This window comes from Glandiceps talaboti, chromosome 7 (genome assembly GCF_964340395.1).
Source record: "Glandiceps talaboti chromosome 7, keGlaTala1.1, whole genome shotgun sequence".
NCBI classification, from domain to species: Eukaryota; Metazoa; Hemichordata; class Enteropneusta; family Spengelidae; genus Glandiceps; species Glandiceps talaboti.
In genome coordinates, this window is record NC_135555.1 from 20633356 (window position 1) to 20645354 (window position 11999).

An 11999-nucleotide genomic window follows, 5' to 3' on the forward strand; every position below is an offset into this window, starting at 1 on the left:
AACAGAAACTACAGCATGAACAAAGAGGTTGTTCTTTATAATGGCACATATATAATACATTTTCCATTGCTTCTTACATATTTATTCCATCTGACTCTTTCCATTGCTGAAATCGTGACATCTAAAAATGCAATGATCATAAACGACAGAAACTAAAAAATGAACTAAGAGGGCGCCCTTTACATTGCTCACTCTCCGTCAATAGCTTCTTACACTACTTCCTCGGGCTCCTTCCAGTCGTCAGCTGCCCATTCTGGCATTGGTGTACTGTATTCAAAATCTGGACCCTGTATTAAATATAGAACAACATAAAGTTACACCTTGTAATTGTATTTTCATGTCTGACAATTTTTTAAAATCATTTTCATTTAACTTCAAAAAAAAGAATTGTTTCTGGTCAGGACAGTTTGTCTAAAATGGTGTAACGATGTTTTTTTTTGTTTTTTTTTTAATTCTCAACAAACCTGTCACCCAGTCTGCTATTTATGGCAGTTACTGTTCTTTTTATTTAGTACTTTAGAGCAAGTGTGTATGTGGGGCAGATGTCATTTGCTTGTTCATGATTGGCTCTGCAGTTGTCTTCACTGAAGTAGGGAAGGTTATTTTTGTGTTTCCCCATGGATCTGTAGACTGTATGGGCTGGACAAACATGAAAAAAATAGAGAGACTGGCACGAGGGTATTTAAGTGATGTGCATGCTGACCAGAAAGAATTTTTTTTGTTCAAGCCTACAAAGAAAGATGGAGTTGTACATTTAATTCTAGTCTCACGATACAAGTGCATGTGCTCACTGGTAAAAAATTTCATTTTTTGAACAAAATGAATCACGTGACATACCTTGTAAGACAAAGCATGTAAATACATAACCAATTCATGGGGTAGTGGATCTTTATGTTTCAGTCTGCATTCCTTGCACATAGCATTAATTATGTCGTTGGCTGGCCCACAGTCATCAGCAGGTATACTGCCCTCAACAGTTTCAGCGGGTGCTGATTCCTTATTTAATTCCTCCAGTATACTAGTGTTTGTGTCTGTACTTGTCGTTCCTCCTGTGATACTAGCTTCCCTATTGGCTGTGACATCAGCCTCCATATTGGTTTTGACACCAGCTTCCCTATTGGCTGTGACACCAGCTTTCTCAGTTCTGTCTCCTGAGGCTAGCATCTCATTTTCTGTCACCATAAATTTTTTAGTTTGTTCATTTTTTTCAAGTTTCTCACAATTCGTTTTGTCATCTGGTTCTTTCACATCAGATACAGTTTCCGTTTCCTTACTGACAGCTTCCTTCATGTTTGTTTGATGTACCGTGTTTGAAATCTCGTCTGTATTATCTTCTAGCAATGTTGATTGAGTTTCTCTGTTATGGTGTTCAATCAGAGATGTCAGTATCTGCAAGAAATAAATGAAATTCCTATACAGTATTGTTATGATTTACACCTCCACTGATGTACAGTCAAAGTCATTACTCTAGAAGTCCTGAGATCCATGAAATGTAATTTAAAATTCATCCACAGCCACCTACACAGTCATTAAGATCATGTCTTTGTTAATCAATCACAAAATTCCAACCAATGACAGTCCCTCATAAAGTTAGTGTTTATTGGGACAGTTATGTAATGTCCAAATATGGTATATTTGTCAACTCAGGATGCTACATATACATTTACATCACTATAACAGTTGGGATTCACTGATTGGATGAACAACTTTTTGTGCTGATTGAGGGACTTTGACCAGACATGGTTTAGTTAGAGAGACCACGTTGGCATCCAGACTATAACTATTGTTGATCAACTTGGTAGATTACAGTTACACACATAGGTGATGATGGGTGCCTCTGTTGTGGGAATCTAATCACCCTGTGGTCAAACATACATTGAAAGTTCACAAAGATGTACACTCTGCAAGATCATGGAAGTCATCAGAAATGCCACCCTGCTGTGGTCCATTCAGTACAAAATGTAACTTTGATCAACATATCACAACAACACTTTTAGTTTGTTTCTAGTTTTTTCTGTTCCTCGACAAAAATTGAAATCAGTGAAGATAGTTTTCAATAAGAACATAAACCAAGACCTCGATTGCCAGAGCTGATCAGGACACCACTAACATTAGTCGTAAAAAAATCACATGAATATATTTCAACTATTGAGGTAAGCTCGCCTCAGGACTTTGGAAACTAATACTAGTAATCTATCAACGTCTGCTTACACAAGTGAATTCATTTTTCTCTGGAATCACTGTAATGATGTATTTTTTTTTGGCGTGTTTGCCTAGAGCTATGTATGTACAATTCATGCACCTAGATTGCAAGTATTACTCATGGAGAATCACTTCTAAACTGAGAGAACTTGATCAAGTCCTACCTCGTCATCAGTTTTAGCTATGATTCCACCTTTGCCAGTATCAGGTCCCCAAACAGGACTGTTATACAGAGGATCATTTACTATAGGATAACCTAGATATTGGAGGTGAACTCGTATCTGGTGCATCCGTCCTGTGTGAGGTACACCTTTGAAGTTATAGAATAAAAAAATAACATGTTAGTAAATGTGTGCCTATATGAAGTCAATTATTGAATCAAAACCTATGAGGAGTATAAACATTTAACGATATAGTGTATTTTCACATATCAAACTTTGTAAAAAAAAATCACCTCAAAAACTTGTATATTCCAAAATTGGCTATATTACCCATATCTCCTTGCAGTATTTAGATATTGCTTTCCAATATCATCATTTGCTCAGCCAAGGAAACTACGAGTAACCTAAGGGGCCTTGTCACTACGAGTCCAAGACAAATGTCAAAACCTGTATGTCATGAGTATTTTTTCCTACTGAATGAAGAAATATGTATGGTAATTATGTAATTATACCTGTTCAAATGTAAGATATGAAAAAAATAGGAAAAATAATTGTGATTTTGAACATTTTGGCTAAAATTTCAAGGACAGCAGATTGAACATCATAGATGAATGTGGGTTAGACTTAGATCGGCTAGGTATCTCCTGTATTCCTGTTCAAATGTCTACAACTTGGCTTGTGCATGGTGTAATCGTTATTGATAGTCACTGGAGAAGTATGAATCAAGGATATTATAATTTTGATCTTTAATAATATGGAATAGACATTAAAAATTTGTCCACTTACACTTGACAACACTACTAGTGCCATTGTAACTCAGTCTAGAAAACTCAGTTCTACAAGGTTTGCCGTCTTCACTCACTCTGCATACTCCAATCTTGTGAGACATGGTTTGTATTGGCTCTGAACAATCTATTGGCTCACTGTTTGGGAAAAAAATAATCAATCAATCAACCAATCAATCAATCAATCAATCAATTCCATAAAGCCTAAATTCCAGGGGTCTTGTCATTGGCAGTGAATGGTTAGACTCTATGTGGTTTGTTATAAAACAGACTCATTGTTTGCTTGGAATCAATACAGGCTGTAAGTTGGTATTAGTCGCCGTATTCAACAGCTTTGGAGCAACATATCATAATTTTTTGCTATAAATAAAAAGGAAGTAAAAACACCGAAATAAATGGTTTATATCACGCCCTACAAGGTTGGTTTATTGCCTGGGGTAGAATAGTTGTTTTTGACCCATTACTAGAGTGGGTATTAGAGTAGAGTGTAAGATACACCATGTTATTCAGCCCTATCAAGCTTCTAAACCACGACTGTACCAAACTGCCCAATATCCTGCACAGTCCAACAAGATTTGGTTGCATCCAATCAAAACATGTTAAATATTTACCTTGGGAATTCTCCTTTCACTCTACTAATGTATGTTTTCTGTAACTGTCTTTCCCTGACCAGTGAATCCATTTTTTGAGATGTTTCCAGAGTCCTTCAGAAGGAAATTTAAATAGCTTTGATCAATAGATCATTTTGTACATGTAAGAATATAACATAGGTACAAATAAAGTATGCGTTACATTCAATACTGTAAACTGATAAATCATGAAGTCTTCTTTTGTGGAAGAAGAGACATGAATCTGTCAATGAATGTTTGAAATCATCCCAGGTATGAAGTTAATAATGGAGTAATACACCGTATTCTGGTTCCTGAAGTTTCAGCCATTTGTCAGGTAATCATCACAAGAGGGCGCACTATATTGGCAGAGTACGTGAGGGCTAAAATTTGTGTCGTTGCCATGGCTTACATGAAGCAGTGAATGAAAGTGTGTGAAAGAACTCTGAATGTTCATAACAGAGTATTACAGTAGTGGTTAGACATGTTTTGATTACTGGTAGTCACTAATAAAATAGTATTATGGGAACAATATAGAGAATGTTTGTAAACTTAGTGTCTGCTGTCTTTATGCTACAATATACTCTACTAATCTGACCCTCACTTCCTGCCAATGGTTTGTGAGCAGCACTCCCAATGGCCAAACCATGAAATCTTACATCTTTCCTATAACCGGAATATGATGTATTACAATCTATCCTACTGGACTTGTTGTTATTTTGAATGGCAATGGTTTTCATCATCACATGACAATTCTACTCTGTCAAGTATCACCAACCACCTGTCATTAGATCATCAGTTGGCCTGAAGAAGTGTCCAGGATAGGACGTGAAACTGTTGTCATTCAAAACAACAGCAAGTCCAGTAGGATAGATTGTAAGTACTTCGTTATTAGAGACTTGGATCATTTAGCCTAATCTAACATAAACGACTGGTTTGCATCAATTGACACAATTCAAAATTTGAGGCTGGTTTTCATCAGTTGATGCACAACTTGACAATTTTCTGCTTGCCTTAAAAAATTGTCCTATCTATTTGGCAAAATACGACAACATACTATTTTACACTTCAGACTAAGTTCACAACTTTGATAGTAAATTGTAACTTACTTTGCAAACATAAGTAGACCTGATGTTAATCTGTCCAATCGATGGATTGCTGTGGAATAAGTAGAATTCATAAAATGAAACAGTTTAGGCTGAGGATGGCAGCTAAGAGAATTAAAGGGGATCATCACTCCATGAAATAGAGACATTTTCATAAACCATGGGTTCTTGAGAGTCATTTCATGATTTTACATCATCTACAATTACATGTACTTTCAATTTCAGAGAAGTGATCTTGTGCACGCATAGGGTATCTTTGATGAGGCCCTGTGAATCATGGGAGTCAGTAGAACTAACATATTCATGGTTGAACACTGAATATTCATGACTCCTAAGTGCCTATTCCATCAGTGTAAAACATCTCTCATGGATATTCATTGATTGACTTTAAATCAAGTTGATCTTGTGCAGGTATACGGTATCTTTGCTGTAGGCCAATGGTCACGGGAGTCAGCAGAACTAATATATTCATGGTTGAACATAGAATATTCATGACTCCTAAGTGCCTTCTCCTTCAGTGTAAAACATCTCTCATGAATATTCATTGATTGGCTTTGAATCACTTACTGTGAAGATTTTTCAGACCATGAACTTTTCCCAGTAGGAATACAATAGTGTTATGACGATATCGACCAGATGGATGAACCTACAGATCAATTAGAATAGATATTCAGTTATAATTCGTCAGGAATTTTCTTTTTTTTTTGATGTGAATATAGTTAGTTTTACAGATGACAGTTCATTTTGTTGACATCAAATATTCTACGAAAAGCTGACCAAGATAGACACAAATAATTATATTGTTGTTATGGTAGATGACATTAAAGTGGTCATATGAATGAGCATTAGATATTTATTTCGGACTTTTAATTTATAAAACAATATTATCATGGCGTCCTACTTGAAAAATCAATGTGGAACAACATACGCCAAATCCTTGCTTGTAACTCAATAAATTGACATTACCATGGTTTCCAAACCTTATAAAAGACACTGTTCAATTTATACAAAAGTTAGATATAAAATTGGGAACATCTTACTGGAATGGAAGCAGGTTTATTGATAACTACAATGTCATCGTTGCATTCTACAATATCAATAGGTTGTCCTGTCACTGGAGGTTCATGGCGATGTACTCGACTACGTAGAAAGTCATTGTTCTTCATCACATAGTCCAGACTAGCTTTGGCTCCATTGACGGTTACCATGCCACAGTTTATAGCTGCTTTCTGTATGAAAAAATAGAAATAAATAAATAAATAGTTTGCTTTTATGAATTGTGACATCCTTCATAAAAACCTAGTCTAGTTCCTATACAGTATCGTTACCATTTACACCTCCACTCACAGTCTAGATCCTATACAGTATCGTTACCATTTACACCTCCACTCACAGTCTAGTTCCTATACAGTATCGTTACCATTTACACCTCCACTCACAGTCTAGTTCCTATACAGTATCGTTACCATTTACACCTCCACTCACAGTCTAGTTCCTATACAGTATCGTTACCATTTACACCTCCACTCACAGTCTAGTTCCTATACAGTATCGTTACCATTTACACCTCCACTCATAGTCTAGTCCCTATACAGTATCGTTACTATTTACACCTCCACTCACAGTCTAGTTCCTATACAGTATCCTTACCATTTACACCTCCACTCACAGTCTAGTTCCTATACAGTATCGTTACCATTTACACCTCCACTCACAGTCTAGTTCCTATACAGTATCATTACCATTTACACCTCCACTCACAGTCTAGTTCCTATACAGTATCATTACCATTTACACCTCCACTCAGTCTAGTTCCTATACAATATCGTTACCATTTACACCTCAACTCACAGTATAGTTCATATACAGTATTGTTACCATTTACACCTCCACTCACAGTCTAGTTCCTATACAGTATCATTACCATTTACACCTCCTCTCACAGTATAGTCAAAGTCATTACTCTACAAGTCCTGAGATGCAATTTAAAATTCATCCACAGCTACCCAGGCAGTCATTAACATCATGTCTTTGTTAATTAATCACAAAATTCTAACCAATAACACAGTCCCTCATAAAGTTAGTGTTTATTGGGGCAGTTATGTAATGTCCAAATATGATATATTTGTCAGCTCATGATGCTACTTATACACTCTTTACATCACTATAACAGTTGGGGTTCACTGATTGGATGAACAACTTTTTGTGCTTATTGAGGGACATTGACCAGACATGGTTTAGCTAGAGATCACATTGGCATCCAGACTAAGGGAACCCAGGCAGACTATTTTTTACCAGTAGTCCATTGTCAACAGTTTTTTTTCTTTGTTTCTCACAAATGGGGGGCAAATATCATACGACACATATGATGTGCGGCTTTCACGTCTGATGAAAAATAACAATACAGGACTCTCTCGAAGCCCTGTAATTGGAATGAGTACACTGCAAAAGTGCTATCAAAGATGAAAATGTTTTCGACACACACAGTTTTAACAATGTCTATTGAACTTGGTTGTGATAGGTGTGTGCAACAAAGATGTACAAACTTTTTGTACAAATAATTTGACCATTAGTACATATGACATAAGTATGACATGTGACATTTTTCACTGTATGACAAATTACTACTTACATGACCAACTTACATAGTATTCTGGTGATTCTGATCTGAATTCTCGTTTGAAAACTTCATGTAGTTTCAGTCCAATCCATCGACCTTTACAGTGTGTTGAAAATGTATAGTAGTAAGGATATACCTTACGTAGACCTGGAAGATAATATAAAAGTCACAATGTATAGTAATAGGGATATACCTTACATAGACCTGGAAGATAACATAGAACTTAGAAGTCACAATGTATAGTAGTAGAGATATACCTTATGTAGACCTGATAGATAATATAAAAGTCACAATTTATTAATTTCAAATGTTATAATTATTAATCCTCTAAACTGTAGTGGGTAGTAGTAGTGCACAGAATAAGTGCAATAATCACACTGTCCCTGCTCTAGCTGATACTTAATGGTACAATGACAGTGACTGTACTGACAGGTTGCAACCCTTGAAAGGACATAATGCACTCATTTCTGTATGGACATCTGTCAACATCCTTCAGTTATGCTGGTGGAACAGTGTGGTCGCAGTCAAGCAAAAATGGGAATAACTGACTAACAAATAATTGTGTGTCAGAGACCAGACTGCTAGTCTATCTGCTAGACCTCGGATGTTCTTTCGATACAATACGACACACGACCGAACATCGCTATCGAGGATGGAACATCGAGGGGCTTGTAAAAATAACCACCAATGCCTTAACTGAAATGTGTGAATGACAATGTCTACACACTCAAAAAACTCACAATTACCATAAACTGATAAGACATAGTAATGACGTAATGTGTTTGTCAACACCTGCATGCAGAGATTCCCCACCATAGGTTTACCATGGCATTGTCTGAACAAATCAGGAAAGCAATTGAACATGGCAAAACAAAACTTTCGCTGGACATACATGCCCTCCAAAGAAGTAACATCGGCGCTGTCTATTTGGCAGACTGTGTCAAATTTGTTGAAGAAAAAATTGGAGGAAGGAAGATGCCTAAGGTATTATAGAGGTCATAGGTTATTGAATATATTAACGTATATATATGCATACATGGCCCAACCCACCGCTTAACGTAATCTCAATGGAATGTCCGGTCTGAAAATGACATTTGCTTGACTATTCGTGCAAAGCCCTCACTGCGAACTTTGTTCGCTTATGGCATCGGAAAAAAGGCCCAAACATCTAGCAGCAAGACTAGATAGATATCTACATGTACTGTCCTTCAGCTAAAAGAGGATTAATTTGAGATACAAGTACAATCTGCTAAAAAAACCACCAGGCTGAGGTGAGCCAATGAAAGACAGCTTGCAATGACAAAATTAGATAAAAACAACATATGTACAACTGATAAATAAAACAACAACAGGAACCTTTGATGTAGGTTTGCATGACACTTTTTATCAGTTTGTTTACATCTGTGGAAGTTAAAATGTAGGTAATAGTCGTATTCCATTATTATAATGTGTAGTGTTCTAATAGTTATGAGATTCAGGGCTCTTGTGGTGTTTATAATTTGATAAGTTTAATACTGACTTTAATTTTACATTGTATGTCTTTGCATGAAACATCTGTGCAAGCAAATACAACACTCTTTTTTTTTCGTGGGTTGTATGAGGAGGGTTTCTGTTTTACCATGGTCTATTTGCCCATGGATGTAAATTGTGACAATGCAAATCATGTCAAATGTTTTAGCACATCTGCTCAGCCTCAGGTTCATATCTATATACTTACCATTATCCATGTAGTAACTTGTTTCCTTGTACATATCTTCATTAAAAAACTTGGTTTTCTTTTGAGGTACAGCTACTGGAACTGAATTTGATGATTCACTGGTACCCTCCTAGATTATGAAAAAAATACTTAAATTTTATTTAATGGGGGAATGAGAAAATGTAAAGATGTGTTTAGAGGTATTTAAAAGGTGAAGGCTCTGTTTACAGTATACGTAGAAAGAATATGATTTTGGGAGAAAACACTTATTTACAAAGTAAAACGAGTTTAATATGAGATGGAAAGAAAAGAATGTGTGTATGAATCACAGTGTTTCCATGATGAACATACATATTGTTATAATTTACAAAGGTTCACCTGAGTGTCTTGACGGTTTCGTCTTCTTCGTTTACGGGCTCTTCTTCCCTTCGCGACATCACTGGACACAGAACTTGTGCCAATACTATCGGCAGAGTGAACACTTTCTGTTTGTTCCTGGGCCTTGGTACTGGTAGTGGTAGACATGGTGGTTTTTGAGCGCACACTAAACAATTGGTCCACGCGTCTCCTAAACGGCAATTTTGATCCGTAGGATACAAACGTGAAGAAAGATGTTCTCATTCACGGACAACCTTTTGAATTTCTGTCATTGGTTCAACGAAAAGCATTATTTTTCACTGAATGTTTTGCATTCGCGATTGCATGCCTTCCGAAGGAGGTCGCCATTGAAGGTCAGAGGTTAGAGTTCACGACGGGTCACCTTTCCCAGCATTCAAATTTGGCGGCGGATTTCAAGATTTGTGACGACCATGACAACTTTTGATCGTCAAAAATAACAGAAGACCGTTCGAAACCATGTCTTCAACAAGTACCGCGTACACTCGCTATGCTAGCACCGCCGAGAATTATTTCAACATCGAAGATATACTGGCGACACAGGAAAGAATTCCTTCAAACGTGGAACAATCGATTCTCCGACTGGGATTTCTAGATCCTAGTTCCGACAACAAAGACATCCAACCTGGGACAAAACTAGATCTGCCATTTTGGTTGGCTTCATCGTTGTGTACTCGAAGGCGGAGAATTGTCAGCGTCGATATACCCAAATATTACAAAGACACCGATCGAGAGATTCTAAAAGCAGATGCGAACGTTGTAAATTTACATAAATATGGACCTTTTTATTATGCATTCGGAACTAAGTTGTTGCATTTTGACAACCCGGAAGTAAGGGATGTGGCTGAATCATTGCTACAGGTATGTGTGGAACTACAATATCAGAAATATCTATGAACTTATCAATGTCAAGGTCAATATGCATTTATTTATATCACAGGGACTTGTAATATTACTTTGTGTGAGTGGATTTATATAATACTTTTTATTGATTTAATAAAGTATTGCCAACATCATTGATAACGTAATCACTCGCACAAGAATACATGTTCCTGTGATTAATATGCTATGAGAGGTTACTGATTTTGAAGAAACTGGAAAATTATATTATCTTTTGATTTCCTAATTTAGAGGGAATAAGTGTATTTTAGCCCTAGCCTTGTTTTGTTCCAAGCTCATTTGGCTGAAACAAGGTTTTTTTTTTTTTTTGAGAAATGAATTTGCCATGAAGCCTAAAAAAAATGTGTAGTTCCGGTTACACTCAATTTTAGAATAGGTGGGGTAGTTTTGTTAGATTTTTTATTTTACTTTCCTATACTTTTCTCCATGTCATGATATGTGAGTGTCTAGTTCAAGTTTTCCAATGTTTTTCCAAATGGTCTCTCTGTTATTTATTTCTTCCTATCAGATGTACAGCCATTACAGATTGGTAGAACAGTCTTATATTGCCCTTTTAAGTTGATATTAGTTTCCCCATCCACTATTTCTCATGAGACTTCCCAATTTTTGCGATTTTATAATTTTTTTCTCGAAAAAGTAAAAAAAAGTTTCAGGTCGGCAGTGAAAAACTAGGTGGGTTCGGGTAACTGGAAGCAAACAATTATTTTTTTGGGCCTGATCGTTCACTCTTGGGACATAATTTGTTTTTTTGACATGATAGTGACAGACATTTCAACTCTAGCCTAATGATAACAGAGACATAGTAACGCACATAAAGTATTGCTATTCTTTTGCAATGCTGTAGAAATAGTTTCTGCTGAAAAAAATACACATCATGGACTTCTAATCATCACTATGTCTCTTAAATTGAATTGTTTTCTTTCCAACTGATAAAACTTGTCTACTTCTACATCTCCACTGTGCTCAGTATAAATTGGTATCTAATTTGAATAATTGTATTTCAGCTAAAATGTTTTGTATGTTCATACACCCATTTTAATGTAATTATCTTGGTTACCTTTTCAGACATATACATCACGTTTTCGTAAAATCATGGACTCATCCCAGAATGCTTACAATGAAGACACAACACACTTGATATCCAAGTTAGATGAAAGTGAACGTTCTGTGTTCAAAGCTGGACAGTGCGGACTTAATGACTTTCAACGCTGGCAAAAACGACAAACACTGAAAATAACCATGTCAGAAATGGTTGCAAATCACAAAAAGAGGAAACGACAGGAAATGGAAAAGGATACTGAGTAACTTGGCTCAAGTAACATAAATTCTCATTAGATAAATGGCATAAATTTGCATATGATTATCCATCAATTTTCATTGGCTAAATTACAGATAAATTTGCATATGGATATGCATATATGCAAATAAAAGAAAGATATTGCCACTTAGGTTTTATCTCTTTTGTTATGAAAAAACCTCTTGCAAAATGGTCATATGCATAGAATTATTTGAACTTTATTCTACA

General features: G+C 36.1%; 2 protein-coding genes across 2 annotated transcripts; one reads left to right on the top strand and one right to left on the bottom strand.

Annotated features, from left to right (window-relative positions):
- Positions 1-34: 34 nt before the first annotated feature.
- LOC144437604 (pseudouridylate synthase RPUSD2-like) lies at positions 35-9899 on the bottom strand. Its single transcript, XM_078126577.1, has 11 exons — positions 9557-9899; positions 9200-9308; positions 7508-7629; positions 5903-6091; positions 5430-5508; positions 4866-4914; positions 3760-3852; positions 3150-3286; positions 2367-2512; positions 838-1389; positions 35-287 (listed from the first exon to the last, which is right to left on the bottom strand). The coding sequence occupies exons 1-11, from the start codon at positions 9797-9799 to the stop codon at positions 210-212; spliced, it is 1797 nt and encodes a 598-aa protein (XP_077982703.1). The 5' UTR covers positions 9800-9899; the 3' UTR covers positions 35-209.
- A 134-nt stretch (positions 9900-10033) lies between these two features.
- Positions 10034-11779, top strand: LOC144438079 (DNA replication complex GINS protein PSF3-like). The gene is made up of 2 exons (XM_078127109.1): positions 10034-10435; positions 11540-11779. Exons 1-2 carry the CDS (start codon positions 10034-10036, stop codon positions 11777-11779), a joined length of 642 nt encoding a protein of 213 aa, XP_077983235.1.
- The last annotated feature ends 220 nt before the right edge of the window (positions 11780-11999 follow it).

What these genes read in the sequence shown, in the direction of transcription:
- LOC144437604 (XM_078126577.1), bottom strand. Translation starts at nt 9,799, where the DNA reads ATGAGAACATCTTTCTTCACGTTTGTATCCTACGGATCAAAATTGCCG. An exon ending in CACTAGTAGTGTTGTCAAGT is followed by an intron (nt 2,513 to 3,149) that starts GTAAGTGGACAA and finishes ATAACTTCAAAG; the next exon opens with GTGTACCTCACACAGGACGG. An exon ending in TAGCTAAAACTGATGACGAG is followed by an intron (nt 1,390 to 2,366) that starts GTAGGACTTGAT and finishes TATTTCTTGCAG; the next exon opens with ATACTGACATCTCTGATTGA.
- LOC144438079 (XM_078127109.1), top strand. Translation starts at nt 10,034, where the DNA reads ATGTCTTCAACAAGTACCGCGTACACTCGCTATGCTAGCACCGCCGAG. An exon ending in TGGCTGAATCATTGCTACAG is followed by an intron (nt 10,436 to 11,539) that starts GTATGTGTGGAA and finishes TTACCTTTTCAG; the next exon opens with ACATATACATCACGTTTTCG.